The following is a 19,007-nucleotide window of genomic DNA, read 5'->3' on the forward strand; positions in this document are numbered from 1 at the left end:
TGAGGACCTAAAACATGGCAAAATGGCAAATCTTACATTAAAACATAGGGCATGATAATGACTATACAAGCAAATCTGTATAAAGGTGTTGAATCTATAAGAGTCAGAATCCTAAACTTGTTAAGGACAATTTTTTCTAATGATCATAATCAAATACACACACACACACACACACACACACACACACACACACACAGAGTTCATGCTGGGATGCGGCTCAGAGGTAGCCCTAGATTCAATCACCAGCATTTTGAAAAAGAAAGAATTCCATTTATAATTATGTCAAAATATTCATGTGTTTAGTAGGTAGAAGTAAAAGAAGGATATATAATTTCTTAATAGGTGTATCTTTTTCAGAAGTTATTTCAGATGAAATATAGAAACAAAATTTCCTGTACCTACCCAATGCTGTGTCCAAGTTGCATGTTAAAAGGACATCTCTAATTGTCACCAAAAGGTGTAAGACAGCAGCATACTTGTAGGTTGTTTCTCTTTCAGAATTTGTACCTATAGAGACAAAAACATATTGTAAAACATACCAGAATTTTAAAGTATATATAAGAATCTGCTTAATAATAGCTACCATTTATTATTGAGTGCTTATTATATGCCAGAATATATTTAAGCTAGTTATCTCACTGAATACATAACAACAACCCTATTAGGGAGATTTATTGTCATATTTTATGGAAAAGGAAATTGTCTTAGTGAGGTTAAAAAACTATCCATGGTCAGTTAGGAAATAAATGGTGGGCCTGGCACTGGAACCGAGTCAGCTAGCCTTTCAATTCATCCCCTGTTGCTTCAAGTAATGTTCAATTGTTTCTATTATTGTTGCAAAAATAGATAAATGATTTCCTAGGTATAAAACAAGAAGAAAATTAAATAACTTGCCAATTGGCTCAAAGGTGGAGGATCCTAACATGGAGGACATTGGGAATAAGTAGTTCAAATATATGAACAAAAGAAATATTCACGTAAACAAACCAATTACCCAATTGTGTTCATGTAGCTCTATGTGTGTATATGTGTACATGTATACATATATGTACTCAGGGCCTGGGCATGCTCCCCTATCTTTTTCTGCTCTAGGCTGGTACTCTGCTATTTGAGCCACAGCTCTACTTCTGGCCTTATGATGATAATTAGGGATAAAGGTTATAGACTTTCCTTCCCAGGCTTGCTTCAAACTGCAATCCTCAGATTTTGGCCTCTTTAGTAGCTAAGACGACAGGTATAAGCCCCTAGCACCCAGCTTCCTATAGTTTTTTTTTTTTTTTTTAAAGATGATTGGTCTCTTCTTCATATAAAAGTGTAACCAAAAGACAGGATACTAGGCTCCATTCGTTCCAATTTATCCAGAGCAGCTCTAATTCCTTCTGTTTTATATGTTGGGATCTCATTAAATAATTACTTGCAGACTGTTCTGATAAAACATTTTCCAAATTGTTGCTCTAATGGATTAAGATAAAAGGGGAATATGTAGTTGTGATTGGGAATTAAGCAAAGGGAATGCCAATAATAGGTAGTATATCAACACTTAGAAGTACAAGTCAATTACAGTCTGGAAAGGCTGGACACAGGTTAAAAAAACAGACACCCTTATTTGGTGAGCTGGAAGTATAAAAATTGCTTTAAAAATGGAGTACAAATTAGGTAACTAGTGGGAAATGGTGTCTGGCTTCTTCTAGGTTTGTTATAAGAGATTTAACTTTAGCTTGATTTTGTGGCCAATGAAAGAATATTAAGTAAAGCAATTATATCATGTTCAAGATTAAGGCAATAAATGCTCCATCTGGACACCCAGACCCATGTTCCTATCTTGTCCTCCATAAATACTTATGCTTATATATTTTATTACAATCATCACTCTGCTCAATGATGTTTAAATGTGTTTGAAACAATGCATGCTAACCTAATTTAAAACTTGAGAATTATGGGACTCAAAGCTATATTCAGAATTCTAGCATATGCCTCAAATGGCAGGGACTTGCCAAGCAATCATGAGGGTCAGAGTTCAATCTCTAGTACCAGACATACAAAAACTATACTCTGAATTTTCATTTGTTTGCTTTAATTTTTTTGTGGAAGTAAACAGGGCATGATTGCCACACTGTAATCCCAGCACTTAGGTGATGGAGGCAGAAAAATCTTGAATTCAATGATAGCCTGTGCTACGTCAAGAGACCTTATCTCAAAAGGCAAACCACCACCATTCCTGGCCAGTCCGGGACTATAATGGGAATAAATTTCCTGCCCTGCCCTGCCGTATGGGAACCCACCTCCCCTAAGACTTTTGCTTATCTCAGAGACCTGGATGCAGCCCCTCACCTTGTGGGACGTAGACACCAGTCCGGGACCTAAAAGCGTGCCAGTCTGGGAGTTGAGATGGGAACAATCTCCTGCACTGCCCTGTGGCAGCTTGCCCTCTCCACAGAGCCCACACTTTATTCCAATTCAGGACTCAGGTGGGGACAACCTTCCATTAAAGCATAGTGGGAATCTGCCTTCCTCCCATACTCCCAAGGCTCAAAAGGGTGTTGGACTATTGCTCTTGGCCCTTCTGGAATTAGATGTTAGTCCAGGGGATCTCCTCACTATGACTAGCAGAAATCTGCCTACCCCCAACAGAGAACCAGACCAGGACAAAACACTGCTGTGTACCACATAATAGGGATCTGCCACTGGGCCAAAACCTAGGCCAGGACACCAGACTACCCTGCATACCACAGAACCTTACCAACTGACTAGGGCATTCTACACTATTTGCGCCACCCAGAGTGTGACAAAACATGACAAACAAGAGAGACTTGACAATTAGGACTACATCAAAATAAACATCTTCTGCACAGCTAAGGACATAGTTAGTAAACTAGAAAGACAGCCAACAGACTGGGAGAAGATCTTTGCCAGCAATATATAAAACGGAGACCTGGGGCTGGGGATATAGCCTAGTGGCAAGAGTGCCTGCCTCGGATACACGAGGCCCTAGGTTCGATTCCCCAGCACCACATATACAGAAAACGGCCAGAAGCGGCGCTGTGGCTAAAGTGGCAGAGTGCTAGCCTTGAGCGGGAAGAAGCCAGGGACAGTGCTCAGGCCCTGAGTCCAAGGCCCAGGACTGGCCAAAAAAAAAACAAAAACAAAAACAAAAAAAACGGAGACCTAATATCCAATATATAAAAAGAGCTCAAGCAACTAGCCCCTCCCAAACAGAATAAACCAGTCACTAAATGGGCAAGGGAACTAAGGAGCAACTTCTCAGAAGAAGAGGTAAGAATGGCAAAGAAACACATGAAGAAATGCTCATCATTCCTGGCTATAAAGAAAATGCAAATCAAAACAATTCTGAGATTCTATCTCTCCCCTGTTAGATAGGCCAACATTGTGAATTCAAACAATAATGAATGTTGGCAGGGATGTGATGAAAAAGGAACCCTATTGTACTGTTGGTGGGAATATAAACTAGTACAACCACTCTGGACAGCATTCTGGAGGCTCCTCAAAAAACTAAACATAGACCTTCCCTATGGCCAAACCATATCACTCCTGGGCATCTACCATAAAACATCATGAGCATTCATATGATAAAGACATCTGTACATCCATGTTCATTGCCACATTATTCACAATAGCCAAGACACGGTAACAGCCCAGATGCCCTACAATAGATGCGTAGATAAAAAAAAATGTGATACCCATACACAATGGAATTTTATACAGTCATTAAAAAGAATAAAAAAATGTCATTTGCAGGGAAATGGATGGAACTAGAATAAATTAGGTTAAGTGAGGTAAGCCAAGCTCAGAGAGGCAAAGGGCACATGTTCTCTCTGACATACAGAAATTAGATCTAGGGCTGGGAATATGGCCTAGTGGCAGGAGTGCTTGCCTCATACATGTGAAGCTCTAGGTTCAATTCCTCAGTACCACATATATAGAAAAGGCCAGAAGTGGCACTGTGGCTCAGGTGGTAGAGTGCTAGCCTTGAGCAAAAAGAAGCCAGAGACACTGCACAGGCCCTGAGTTCAAGCCCCAGGACTGGCAAAAGAAACAACAACAACAAAAAAAAGAAATTAGATCTAAAATTCACTGGGATATGATAAATTATACAGGATTCTAGATATTCACACACAGTTAGACCAAAAGAGGATATTCTTAGGAGAGAAACACAAAGGTGCAATGCCTGCCTCTTCATATTTATATAAAATAATATATATGTCAAAATGAACTCCAAGATACAGAAACAAGAGACTTAAAATTTTTCTTTTAGTTTTTATTTTTTGATGAGTCTGTCTTCTTTACCTTATGTATGGTGTATTAAAGTGTATGTCTTCCAGACAGTTGGAGGGGAGGGTATAGAACTTGAGGGAAAAAGGCTGAAAAAGTGCAACTCACTGGACATTGATAAAAGTGAAATATACAACATGTGGGTGGAGATGGGAAGGGAGGGACTAGGAGAGAATGAGGGAACAGAAGACACTGTATGAAAGGAAATGTACTCATTACCCAAAGGTAATGGTAATCTCTCTGTACATCACGTCTATAATAACAATAAAGTAAATTAATAATAAAAAAGCAAAACAAATATTTTTCTGTGGAAGTCTTGTCATTTTTTTATAAAGACTACTGTGTGGACAATTACAGTCTCTCTAGCATAATCATTACCACAATGCCAGTGTAGATCCAAAGTGTAGATCTTGATTCTTTAATTAGTGTTTATGGTGCTATGTACTTGTGTGGTTCACAGATATTTTAAGTAGTAAACCATGAGTTAAAACCCTCCTGTCCTATTATAAATTTATTTCAGTAATACTAGTATGGCTTAAGGGTTTTGGAATCTAACATGCTGCCCCCCCCAAAAAAAAACACAACTGGATACTCTATTTGAAAATCTGTCTATCTATCTTATCTGATTCTCTTGGAGTCTTTCATGTTGTGCTTAATTTGTTTTTTAAGCTACCTCAGTATCCCTGGACTCTTTTTAAAAAATATGTAAGGCATCTAAATTTAATGAATTTATTTATTTTTTGATAGAACTTAGAGCCTCATGCTTGCTAGGCTTGCCTTTTCTACTTGACACACTCCCAATCCTTTTTTGTTTTACTTATTTTTCCAGATAGGCTCTTGCTTTCTTATCCTGGGTCTGGCTCAGGTCACAGTCCTCTGGAACTGTGCCTTCTGAGTAGTGGTTCAGAACCACTATGTCTGACCAAAGTTTAATAAATTTAGAAAACTGACTTTTAAAAGAAATCAAGTAGGTTTCAGGTCATATGTAGTAAGGACACTGTACCTTGTGTCTTCCACTGAATACTATTATAAACACAAGATAGAATACATAGGACAGAATCTGATGACTCAAAGATAAATAATAGTAGATGGGCTTAGCATTTCTTGGCCTGGACTATAGTTAATCCAAACCCCTGAAATGTACATACATATTAGTGTGGGAACAGAAAAAAGTCTAACAGAAGTCATTAATCCATGGTCAGAGACGAAGGAAAGGGGTCTCCCATATATAAGAGAGGGTAGGAAAATGTCCTTGTTGCTTTATTTTGATGTCTTTTTCCATTCTCTCTAATCCATCTGAGAATGTTAAGGTCAGTAATGAGACAATGATAATTAATGACTGTTAGTTAGGAGATGACTAAACCCCTATTTAGTGTCTTTTTTTTGCCAGTACCATGTTTGAATTTGAAAGAGACCAATTGGTTCAGATGTTAATAATAATAGTTTCTCACTATGAATATATCATAGATGCCAATTAGAATCTTTACTGAGAAGTGATGCCAGATGGTACTTCCTGTCTTTTTTTCCTTACTTAACTGATCTTCCAGTCTCTGGGAATGGGTATTATAAGCTAAATTAAGCTAAGCCTCCATCCACATGTCATTTTTGCATAGTCTATTTTACATTTTTATATTTGATACAATAATCTATACATTAATATATTCTTTTTAAGAATTGCAAGTTTGATATGTACTCACCGTGAGGAATGGCATCACTTATTATTTTTTCTTGTTCTTTTAAGAAGAACCTTGTTTGGTCAAAAAGAACAGTGGCAAATTTCCAGTTAGCAGCAGGAAAAGGACAAAGAGACACAAGATTTTTAAAGATGGGAGCAGCTGCTGATTCTAAGAGACAGTAGGCTTGGCACTGAGTATCTGAAAAAATATAAGTAAAAAAATCAAAGTTTTTTTTACAAGTAAGGATGATGTGTTCTTTTTGATAGATCAACTAAATATGTTATTTTGTGGAAGCCTAGACTTTTATTCAAACTATTTTATGAACTAAAAATTACAAGGAAAGACTTATTTCAGGATACTTTACTGTAGGATTGTTAAAAACAAACAAAAATTCTCATTTAGAGTTTGGTTATCTTATTTATTCAAAAGGATTTAATCAGTCACTAATTTAATATGGCAAATACAAAGGACCTTATGAAGATGATCACATATTAGTTTTGTTTCCCTCTTCTATTATTAGTTTATAAACTTAAAGCTCAAAAGCTCAACTTGTAATGATGAGAAACTGCTTCTAGTTTTCAACTAATGATATTAAAAGATTTCCATTATCATCTAGATATCATAAATAAATTAAATGGATGAAAAGATATTTGAGAACTAATTACATTTCTTTACTGGTTTTATTAGTGAGCACGACATGCTGTGATTTAGGAGTCAAAAATAATTCTTTTTTACAGAGAACAAAAAATGTAATAGAATGAACAGCAGCTTATTTAGGTCACCCTGATTGAGGGAAGAAAATGAAGAGATTAGTCTTTAGTACCTCATTTTCCAGACAAGAAAGAAGGGTCTGAGGAGCTGCAGTTTTTCTGATGAATGTAGGTAATTAAAGTAATTTTAATGAAAATATAAATAACAATCAGAGTATTAGATGAAGGCAATAAGAAATGGCTGAGACAGTGTATAGGGCATTCCAGGTCTGGAAATAACTTGAAATTAGAAGTGGAATGAAGTTTAGAAAATTACACGAAATAGGATATCCAAGAAAGAACTTTTTCTTTTTTTTTTTTTGCCAGTCCTGGGCCTTGAACTCAGGGCCTGAGCACTGTCCCTGGCTTTCTTTTGCTCAAGGCTAGCACTCTGCCACTTGAGTCACAGTGCCACTTCTGGGCGTTTTCTATATATGTGGTGCTGGGGAATCGAACCCAGGGCTTCATGTATACAAGGCAAGCTCTCTTGCCACTAGGCAATATTCCCAGCCCCAAGAAATAATTTTAGAATTAAGTAAATGTGAATTTACTTTACATTTGAAGAGGATGCTGCATACCTGATGCTTGAATTTCAATGACATTATCTGCTACCGTTTCTTCATTTATGTTGAGAGTTTTATTAGTAGAAACAATCGGACTTGGTTTCTGAAGAGTCAAAGAACATTCTTCTTTATGGTGAAATTCTGACAAAAACATTAATATGCATTGTTCAGAAGAAACTTCAATGGTACTATAATGATTTCTTCTAAAATACAATCTAAGTTATTGGATATCTTCATGGGAATACACTAGTATTTAACTGAACAAACAACCCAGATGAATGCAATAACATTACAGGTAGGAATGTAAATGACAAAAATGGAAAGGACTGGCATCACATGAGAATTTCAATTAAGCCTCCATTTCCTCATCTGTAAACTATGGACAACTCTGTCTACTTTAAATATTGTTACAAGGATGAGACACCAAGTCCTGTTCTTGACACATTCTACCTCTTGTCTCTGCCACTTTCCACACACATTTCCTTTTGTCGCAGTCCTCTCTTCTGCTCTAAGCCTTCCCTGTCTGACTCCATCTTTTCTCAGCTAGGCAAAATTTTACTATTCACAGCTTAAGTCTTATGTAACTGCCCAGTTGCTAGGCCAAGCAGTGCCCTCCCATTTATTTCCTCAGTCTATGTGCACAGTACTGAAGTTATCTAACTGCTTCCCTGCCCTACTTTTTATCATACCATCAGCTTCTCAAGGTCAAGCAACAGCATCATATTATCTCTATTATGCCCTTTTTAGTGCCTGGGACAGAATGACCAATAAATGCTAATTTTCTTTCTTCTTTTGTAGGAATTACAGAGGACAGACAGATATAGATATATAAATAATGTATATTGAATAAATAGTAATGCCTTCCATCAACAGTATGATGACAAGACAATTTCAGATGTACATTGCCCTCTTAAGATATTTAATATATGAGCTTTAAATGCATGATTAGAAGCAAAATAATGGAGCCACACATGGTGGCATATGCTTGTAAGCCTAGCACTCAGAAAATTAAATCAGGAAGATCAAGAATTCAAGACAGCCAGGGCTACAAAGAAAAAGGGCCTTCAAAAGTGCAATTATAGTTCGATTCCTCAGCATCATATACATAGAAAAAGCCGGAAGTGGCACTGTGGCTCAAGTGGTAGAGTGCTAGCCTTGAGCAAAAAGAAGCCAGGGACAGTGCTCAGGCCCTGAGTTCAAGCCCCAGGACTGGCAAAAAAACAAAACAAAACGTGCAATTATAGTCTATCCTAAACTAGATTAATTGTGTTATTATTTTCAAGAAATGCTGCCAACTAATTATAAGTAATTTAAATACAGTCAAGTAATAACTCTTTACTGAGATTTGTAAGGGGCCTAGTAAGTTATTGTGGGGCACACCTGGAAGTCAACTAGCTGGCCCCGCCTGTTTCTCAGTCTTGGGGCCACGTGTGGCTAAGATGGCGGTGCCTAACAACAACGCCAAGCTGCTACTAGTGTCTTTGGTTATAACCCGGAGGCGGTTCTGTGTGCTGTGACACCCCGGCTCTTCTGCCTTTGATGGACAGCTCATGCCTCCCCTTCCTGCTGATTTTAGACCTGATTGGTTCCTGTGCCTTATATTAGTGGCACGTACTTCCCCAACGAACGAGATCTCGAGATCTTGCGCTGACTTGACTCCCAGGCAGTCTGATTGTCCTCCGGGTGAGGGAGGGCTGGGTGCGGGTGGCCAGCCGACCCTTTCCTTTCTTGGCTCATCAGGGTTGGGGCGTGCCTTCCCCCGTCTCTCCCTCGGGTAGGGGGAGCGCGGGGGAGGGGAGGGAGGGGGGGGCTAAAAACCCTGACAAGTTATAGCATTTTTTGTCCCTGAATTAACTGTTCAATAAGACAAGAAATAAAATAAGACTTTTAATACTAGTAAGTGTTAAGTCAAATGGGCTTGCTATCTAAGACCATAGTTAAGCAGAGTTATTTATCTAGTCCCTAGGGTATACTGGTCTGGGAGAGGAGAGTGTTCCCTGTTGGGAAAAGAATATCCTTTCCTTCAGGAAGTTCACTCCTATAAGTTTATAGTCAATCTCTCTTCCCTTCCTCTTCCTTCTTGTCCTTTTCTTCCACCTCTTCCTTCTCTATCTCTTCCTCCTCTCCCCCACTTCCTTCTCCTTTTTCTTCTTCTTCCTCTTTCTCTTCATCCTCTCCTCCCCCTCCTACTTTTATCTCTTCCTCTCTCTCTCTCTTAACACAGGACCTCATGCTTCATGCTTGCTAGGCAGGTACTCTATCACTTGACTAGTTGAATCACACCCCCAGGCCTTTTTGTTTTTCATGCAGACTTTCACATCTTTCCTTAGATTAGCCTGTACTGTGATCCTCCTATTTCCATCTGCTTGGATGTCAGGTTCACACCATCATACCCAGCTTATTGGTTGAGATGAGACCTTCACTAAATTTTTAATCAGGCTAGGCTTAATCCATGATCCTCCTGATCTCTGCCTCATTGCAGGCATAACCCATCATGCATAACACTAAGTAAGGAAACAGGAATACAGAAACTCTTCTAACATTCCTTTGTTTAAGAAATTAATCTTTCTTTCTTTCCTTCCTTTTTCTAAACAAAAATACTTGAAATCTTTTTGTCCTTTCTTGATGTTTTTCCTCATTTAATGTTGCTCAGATAGCCAATACTTGCCAGTATCAAATTAGGGCAACCAGAAAAGGATGTCACTGTTAATTTTGGAGTAAATTATTTTTAAAACTAAATATGAATAAAATCTAGAAACATTAATGCATCTGAAAATAATTCTTTAAGATAATGTGTAAGATAATTCTTTTTAGTTTGAAATTATGCAGAAATTATACTTGAAGTTAGGAGCAAATATTGGTCAGAATGATCTCATTACACAGAAAACTGTCATCCAGTAACCGAGTTTTAAGAAATGTTATATGTATGTGTGTGTGCACACATAGATATGCATATGTACTCACACATACAAAGGATCACACAATTCTAAAATCTTTAAATGCTATTTTACACTTTCACAACTGTTTGTTGTGGAAAAATACACAGCAAAGTAATTTAAGTTTTAAGTAGGTCTATAAAACTTTTGTCCCTCCTTTTTGAAAAGTATGTATAAAACTTCTATGACACTGATGTGTCCATAAATAGTACATAGGACAGCAACACGTGTGTTCTAAGTCACATATTTTTTAGTTAATTTGATCAGAGAAATGTATGTCAAAATTATCCTAAATGCCTACTTTTTATTCAAACCAGAATTAGCTTGACTTAATACATTGTTTTTTCCTATACTGAGATTTAAACTCAGAGCCCTGCTTGCTTGTTGCCTGGCTTGCCTGTTAGCTGATGCTGTACTACTTGAGCCACAGCTTGACTTTTTGGTGGTTATTTTGGAGATAGTCTCACAGACTGTGTTTTTTTTTTTTTTTTTTTTTGTGCCAGATCTGACTTTGAACCATGATCCTCCATATCTCAGCATCTTTAGTAGCTAAGATTATAGGTGTGAGCCACTAGTGCCTACATACTACTACTACTACTACTTGATGGTGGTTAGAAGCAAGAAATTAAGACATTTACAACTCAAACAATATTTTGGAGAACACTATAAAAAATTTTGGGGAACACTAGAATGAGCAATAAGCAATTAAATGGGCAAAGAAAGTCCTTAAATACACATTAAAATATAAAATACTGAGAGAGGATTCTTTTGGCTACCAGAGGGAAAAAAGAATGGCAGAATGAACAACAAAAGTTAGAAATACTATAAATTCAGCTGGACACTAGTGGCTTATACTTGTAATCCTAGTTACTCAAGAGACTTAAAAACTGAAGACTGCAGTTTGAAACTAGCTCAGTCAGAAGACTGCTAGAGTCTATCTCCAAAATAACCAGAAAAAAGCAGCAGTGAAGGCATGGCTCAAGTGGTAGAGCACCAGTGTAGAGAGAGTCCTTTTGTTCAAATCCCATGTAGTGCAAGCTTGTGTCCATGCATGCGTATGCATACGCACATACATGCACACAGATACTACTAAATCATGAAATTCATATGATGAAGCTAAAGAAAGTGTTTTATAAATAGTGACTTTTGTTACAATTTAAAACACAGTTTAAAACTTTTTGAAAGCATAATTATGTGTAATTCTGTATCTATTCATGTCCATCTAGAGTACCATGAATCAACGGCATTTTTCCTTGACTATTTTATCTTAAAAAGCTTTATTTCTTTGCCTTTTATAATTTATGCATTTACTCTTTGAGTCTAGTATACACATGCTGAAGTATTACTAAATACCCACCATCTTTTTTGTCATCGTCTGTGTCTTCAGTCTTTGAGTTAGAAGTATTATATTTATTTCTCAGCATAATAAAGTTGCTCAAAAGGTCCAAATCATTCTCCAATTTTTTATTATGCTCAAAAGATGTTTTCTTAATTTTTGAAGATGATTCAGTAGGTGGTACAACAAAGTTGCTCAAAAGGTCCAAATCATTCTGCTGTGTTTTCCCCTGCTCAAAAGATGTTTTCTTAATTTTTACAGAAGATGATTCAGTAGGTGGTACAGTAAAGTTGCTTGAAAGATCCAAATCGTGCTCCATTTTTTTATCATGTTCAAAAGATGTTTTCTTAATTTTTGAAAAGGAAGATGATTCAGTAGGTGGTACAACAAAGTTGGTCAAAAGGTCCAAATCATTCTCCTGTTGTTGTTCATGTTCAAAATGTTCAAAAGATGTTTTCTTAATTTTTGCAGAAGATGATTCAGTAAGTGGTACAATAAAGTTGCTTGAAAGAACCAAATCATTCTCCAATTTTTTATCCTGTTCAAAAGATGTTTTCTTAATTTTTGAAAAGGAAGATGATTCAGAAGGTGGTACAACAATGTTGCTCAAAAGGTCCAAATCATTCTCCTGTTGTTGATCATGTTCAAAAGACGTTTTCTTAATTTTTGAAGATGATTCAGTAGATGGTACAATAAAGTTGCTTGAAATGTCCAAATCATTCTCCTGTTCAAAAGATGTTTTCTTAATTTTTGCAGAAGAAGATGATTCAGTAGGTGATACAATAAAGTTGCTTGAGATGTCCAAATCTTTCTCCTGTGTTTTATCCTGCTCAAAAGATGTTTTCTTAATTTTTTCAGAAGATGATTCGGTAGATGATACCACAAAACTGCCTAAAGGGCCTAAATCATTCTCCTGTGTATTATCCTGCTCAAAAGATGTTTTCTTAATTTTTGAAGAGGAAGATGATTCAGTAGGTGGTACAACAAAGTTGCTCAAAAGGTCCAAATCACTCTCCTGTGTTTTATCCTGCTCAAAAGATGTTTTCTTAATTTTAACAGAAGAAGAAGATTCAGTAGGTGGTACAACGAAGTTGCTTAAAAGGTCCAAATCATTCTCCGATGTTTCATCTGGCTCAAAAGATGTTTTCTTAACTTTCGAAGAGGAAGATGATTCAGTAGGTGGTACAACAAAGTTGCTTAAAAGGTTCAAATCATTCGCCTGTGTTTTATCCTGCTCAAAAGATGTTTTCTTAACTTTTGAAGAGGAAAATGGTTCATTGAAAGGTAGTGTACAGTCAAGTTCAATGTTATCTTTCTTTTCTTTTTTTTTGATTATTCTTCCAGCTAGTTCTTGATTGTTTTTTAGATTTTCTTCTCTTTTTTGTCTTTTAGCAGAGCCCCATTCTTCAGACACATGCAGATCTGGTACTTCATTTGGTGAAGATAGACTCTTTTGTGGAAATGCTGTGTGATAATTATTAGATTTCTTATTATTAATATGTATGGTAGGTGAGGAATGACATTTATCTTCTAGCCATGCTGAAAACAAAATAAAAAAAATACTCAAATGTTTACCATTACTAAATGAGCACTCTATCAAGACATTAGAATGACATTTAGTTGTAGTTTCTAATCAACAATTGGATCTACACTTGTGCTATATGGGAATTCAATCAACAGAGAAGCCATATTTTGAGAGGTTGAACTGGGGGTCTTTATTATAATGACAATAATTTCAAAGACCTACAACCCAGATTGTCACTTATATATAGCTTTTAAAGGCAAAAACCAAATAACCAGTGTGAGAGAATAAATTTAACAAAAGTGTTACAGAGCAAATTATCCAGGGGAACAATCAGGGGCAATCTGGACCCAATTACCTAGGGGAAGCAGATTTTCATGGAGCTTAACAACTTATGATATATCTGCAATCCAATGAATGTCCTCTATCACCTCTAAAGTTCTCAGAAAGTTCCCATCTTCTATTAACTTTTATTAAGATGCCAAGATAGTATTACTTAGGCCCAGGATCCTTATTTCCCTAGTTGATGATTTCTTATTTGGAAAATCAATTTTTTGTCTAAATAAACTTATTATTTTTGTGCTAGTCCTGGTGCTTAAACACAGGGCCTGGGCACTGTTACTGAACTATTTTGCTCAAGGCTAACACTCTACCACTTTAAGCCATAGCATCACTTCTGGTTTTTGAATGCTTAATTGGAGATAAAAGTCTCACAGGGACTTTTCTGCCTGGGTTGGCTTCAAATGTGATCCTCAGATCTCAGCCTCCGGAGTAGCAAGGATCACAGGTGTGGCAAAGGACTGTATCCAAAATATTTAAAGAACTCTTGGGCTGGGGATGTGGCCTAGTGGCAAGAGTGCTTGCCTCCCATACATGAAGCCCTGGGTTCAGTTCCCCAGCACCACATATACAGAAAATGGCCAGAAGTGGCGCTGTGGCTCAAGTGGCAGAGTGCTAACTTTGAGCAAAAAGAAGCCAGGGACAGTGCTCAGGCCCTGAGTCCAAAAGCCCCAGAACTGGCAAAAAAAAAAAAGTCAAAATATTTAAAGAACTTTTAGGCCAGGATATTTAAAAATCAACCCAACTGAAATTTGGCAAAAGATTTAAACAACATTTCATATGAGATATATCTATTCTACAACACAGACAAATCTTGAAAACATGCTGAATGAAAGAAGCCCCAGTCACAAAAGGCAACAGGTTACCTGTACATGATTCCCACTTACTGCGTATGCTCAGAAAAGACACATCTATAGAGACAGAGAACAGTTTGTTAGTTCCATAGCTTGGCAAAATAGGGAGTGACTTCTTTCTTTCTTTCTTTTTTTGCCAGTCATAGGGATTGAACTCAGGGCCTGACCACTGTCCTTAGCTTCCTTTTGCTCAAGGCTAACACTCTACCACTTGAGCCACAGTGTGCCACTTCTGGCTTTTTCTGTGTATGTGGTGCTGAGGAATTGAACCCAGGGCTTCATGCATGCTAGGCAGGCACTCAACCGCTAAAACACATACTCAGCCCCAGGAATGACTTCTAATAGACATGGAATTTCTTTTGGGAGTGATAAGTGTTTTAAAATGGTCTGTGGAGATGACTGTACAAGTCTATGATTATACTAAAACATATTAAATGGTTTAAAGTTAAAAAAAGGATGATACATGAATTATATCCCAATAAAACTGTTATTTTTAAAAAGAAGATGTAAATGGCCAAAGAGCATGTAAAAAGGTGCTCATTGCCACCAGTCATTAGGGAAATACAAAATAAAACCACAATGAAGTATACAACATAAACAGTAGATATAGCCTCTCAGTGTTGACAAAGATACAGAGTAATGGAAACTCTTACACACTGCTAGTGGGAATGTACAATGGTGAAATCACTTAGGAAATAAGTTAATAGACTTAAAAAATTAAACATACACCCAACATAAGAATTAACAATTTTATTTCTAGATATTTACTCCAGAGACATGACATGATAACATGCCCACAAGACTTGTATGGGTATTTTATTCACAATAATTAAAAAACTGGGGAATATCTGGGGAGGTGATGAACTTACCTGTGATTAAAAAAAATCCTCAGCAACCAAAAGGAATGAACTAGTGATATCAGTACCATAGATAAATCTGAAATTGGGAGTAGAGAATCCAGGAACAAAAGAGCCCATACTATACGATTTTATAAATTCTACAACAAGGGAAACTAACATAACAGACATAGCCCGGTAGAAAAGGGTGAGGGGTAAAACATTTTATAATGTCTCTGAGCTTTGATTTTGCTCTACTCCTTGAGCCACAGCAATACTTCCAGCTTTTTTTCCTTTTGGTTGTAGTTTTACTGGAGATAAGAGTTTCATGGATTTCCTGCCCAGGCTGGCTTCCACATAATCCTCAGAACTCTGCTTCCTAAATTGCTAGGATTATAGGCATGAGTCACTGGCACCCAGCAACAAAGAAGGTTTTATTTATTTATTTATTTTTTTTGCCAGTCCTGGGCCTTGGACTCAGGGCCTGAGCACTGTCCCTGGCTTCTTCCCGCTCAAGGCTAGCACTCTGCCACGTGAGCCACAGCGCCGCTTCTGGCCATTTTTTCTGTATATGTGGTGCTGGGGAATCGAACCTAGGGCCTCGTGTATCTGAGGCAGGCACTCTTGCCACTAGGCTATATCCCCAGCCCAACAAAGAAGGTTTTGAGAGATACTTGATATTATTGAATGCCAAAGTTTAGTTGCTAGGTAAAACACAAAATATTGTTTGTGCTGATATAAATAGAACCTGAACTAACAATTAAGTATTTACATAAAAATCACTTTAATAGAAAATCACTAGAAATTTATGAACTGACACTAGGATTCTAGTACAGACTAGGATATTAGAATTAGCTAGTCAAACTTGCTTATTTTTCTAGAAATGGAACCCAGAGAAGCCAAAAGTCCTAATTTCTGAATATCCAGAGGTATATCGAATGCTAGAATTTAGTTATATTTTTCTAACCACTGAGAAGAAATCCAATACCTAAAATTTCTTCATTAAAATATTCACACAAATTATACTTAGTGTTATGTACTTACATTCTAATGGAAGTCCTTTTTTAGGCAAGTTTATTTCCATTTTCGTTTCACTAGAAGATGGACTGTCATGGTGCAAATATAGATTCAGATGTTGCAAAGTTTCTGTCATTACTGGATTTAGTCCTACTTGTTTCCACCATGCTGCCTTTACAGGACTAATCACAAGCCTTTCTTCTTTGATACAAAAGATTTTTCTCAGCTCTGTAACTGAATATTGACTGTTGGGCTTACCAATGCTTGGCCCTTAAAAATAAACAACCAACAAACAGGAACAATGTACAGCACAGATGGAATGAAAACACAATGAACAGAAGTACATTGGCCTTTCCTAACGAAATGCATTTTCACACATTAGACAAATAAAGACACTTGACGTTGTATCTAGTATTTCATTTTTAAGATGCTAACATTTGTAAAAGTCTACGTTATTTTAATAGTAGAAGTCACCTAAACAATTTATTTAAATATTTGGAAACATTCAGAAGCTGAAATTTGTACTTATTAAATAGCGGAAGGAACCATATTTTATTAGGTCATTATTTATTTAATTACTAAGCTAAATTTTATAACATTTTGAAAAATACAAGAGTTAAGTCAAAAACTCTAATTCAGGGCTGGGAATATGGCTTAGCGGTAGAGTGCTTGCCTAGCATGCATGAAGCCCTGGGTTCGATTCCTCAGCACCACATAATCAGAAAAAGCCAGAAGTGGCGCTGTGGCTCAAGTGGTAGAATGCTAGCCTTGAGCAAAAAGAAGCCAGGGACAGTGTGCTCAGACCCTGAGTCCAAGCCCAGGACTGGCAAAAAAAACCCCCCCAAAACAAAAAACAAACCCTCTAATTCATTATACTAAGCCTAAACAAGACTTTATTTGTTCAGATATTATGGTGACTAACATCTTGGATATTATAGTACAGAGCTCACTGCTTCATTTCTCTTTAGCCTAACTAGGAAAATGATAACCCATGAAAGAAATGAAGTAACATAGCACTTACTATTACTATTTGTATCCTCAAAATCAGGATAATAAATTTTAAAATCTTAATTTTATTGTATTTACTTAATTTATTGTTTGTTGTGGGCCTTGAACTCAGAGCCTGAGTGTTGTCCTTATGCTTTTATGCTTTTATGCTCAGGGCTAGCACTCTACCACTTTGAACCACTGGCAGCTTTCTGGTGGTTAACTGGAGATAAAGAGTCTCATGGTCTTTCCTGTTCAGGTTGGCTTCAAACCATGATCCTCAGACCTCAGTCTGCTGACGAGCTAGGATTACAGGAGTGAGCCACCATTGCCTAGCAAAATTCTAATTTTAGGATGAGGCTTTTATGATAGTAATAATAAAAAAAATGAAAAACTGACCATATCAATACTAGCATTAATAGTAATTACTAGTTACCAAAAAATCTGACACTATGTTAAGTGCTTTATATGCACTATTAAGCAATCCCTAAAATAATCATAGGAGAGGGCTGGGGATATGGCCTAGTAGCAAGAGTGCCTGCCTCATATACATGAGGCCCTGGGTTCGATTCCCCAGCACCACATATACAGAAAACGGCCAGAAGTGGCGCTGTGGCTCAAGTGGCAGAGTGCTAGCCTTGAGCAAAAAGAAGCCAGGGACAGTGCTCAGGCCCAGAGTCCAAGCCCAGGACTGGCCAAAAAATAAAAAAAATAAAAAAAAATAATAATCATAGGAGACAATTATTTCACTAGCTTTGATGAAGTATAATTGATATATAACAAACAACAAATCTTTTTTATTTTTTAAATGGCAAATATTTAGAGTAAAAGTTTAGGCTTTATGTATACACTATGGATTTGTTTCTGCAGTCAAGAACAATGAACACATACATAACACTCCAGTTTCCTTGTGCATCCATGTACCATCTTTCTAACCCTCTCCATTCCCCACTCCTTTCCAATGTTTCATGTCCTACCATTGTAGATTAAACTGGAAATATCCTACTACCGTAGATTTAAAAATTTCCAGAGTTTTGTGTTGAAAGATAAGAAGGATGAGTGAGATGGAACAAACATCTGATCTAGACGGAGGTAACAGAGGAAATAAGAAAGAGACCACCTTTGCAAAGAAGTGAAGGCTGACAGCTTTCATCTCTGTTTTTCTGTACTAGATTCTGAATAATTTCTTTGAAATTTTTTGCAAAATGCCTAATGTACTGCTAAATTTCCCAACAAGCTTTTGATTTGATTGTTTTAGATTTATATTTTGGAGAATTTACACGGTTACTTTGTAATTTTTCTTGGTTATTTCTTTTGTTCCTTGTTCGTACTTCTTTTCTCTTTTCCATCCACTTTCCATGTTTTTGATTTAAACAACATATTGGATTATGTGTCTGATAATTCCAATATATAATCTCCATGCAGGGTCTGCTGTTTCTGCTTGATCTCACTGATGAAGCCTATTTGGTGCCTTTTGTTAGCTCTTTTGTACTTTGGGGAAGTTCTTTGCAGCACAGACTGCAGTATATTCATCCAGAAAGAATGTATTTTCCCCTAGAGAGACCTGCTTGGGTGGGGGAAGGGCATTGTCAACTTGAGACACTTTAAATTAAATCATCACCTGTTTTTCAAATTATATGTGTAGTTTGAATTCAGACAACAATGTAGCATGATGGCTGGTTTCTGATTAATAATACTTAAGGGGAAATATTTTTCTTCTCCTTCAGCACTAGAAATTTACTTAAGAGTCTCCTATGTGGTAGCTTACTTTTGTCTGCCATTGTTTTCCTTTGTTATGCTTATTTATTTCCTGGAATACAAATTTGAAATGCATAAAAGAGAAAAACTGAGTGATTTTTGTAACCATTATTTCTTCTGCCTTTGTTTCAATAGTACAGGTTT

General features: G+C 36.9%; 1 protein-coding gene across 1 annotated transcript in view; it reads right to left on the reverse strand.

Annotated features, from left to right (window-relative positions):
• The window catches only part of Shoc1 (shortage in chiasmata 1), a 74,263-nt gene that overhangs the window by 23,839 nt on the left and 31,417 nt on the right, over nt 1–19,007 (reverse strand). Inside the window, exons 11-16 of the mRNA XM_048348405.1 lie at nt 16,146–16,388; nt 12,829–13,089; nt 11,572–11,730; nt 7,294–7,419; nt 5,988–6,164; nt 403–507 (exon numbers count right to left, since the gene is read on the reverse strand). Of these exons, the coding sequence (XP_048204362.1) occupies nt 403–507; nt 5,988–6,164; nt 7,294–7,419; nt 11,572–11,730; nt 12,829–13,089; nt 16,146–16,388 (1,071 nt within the window). The remainder of the gene's footprint in view (nt 1–402; nt 508–5,987; nt 6,165–7,293; nt 7,420–11,571; nt 11,731–12,828; nt 13,090–16,145; nt 16,389–19,007) is intronic.

The sequence above is a fragment of the Perognathus longimembris genome, chromosome 1, assembly GCF_023159225.1.
Source record: "Perognathus longimembris pacificus isolate PPM17 chromosome 1, ASM2315922v1, whole genome shotgun sequence".
Classification (NCBI taxonomy): Eukaryota; Metazoa; Chordata; class Mammalia; order Rodentia; family Heteromyidae; genus Perognathus; species Perognathus longimembris.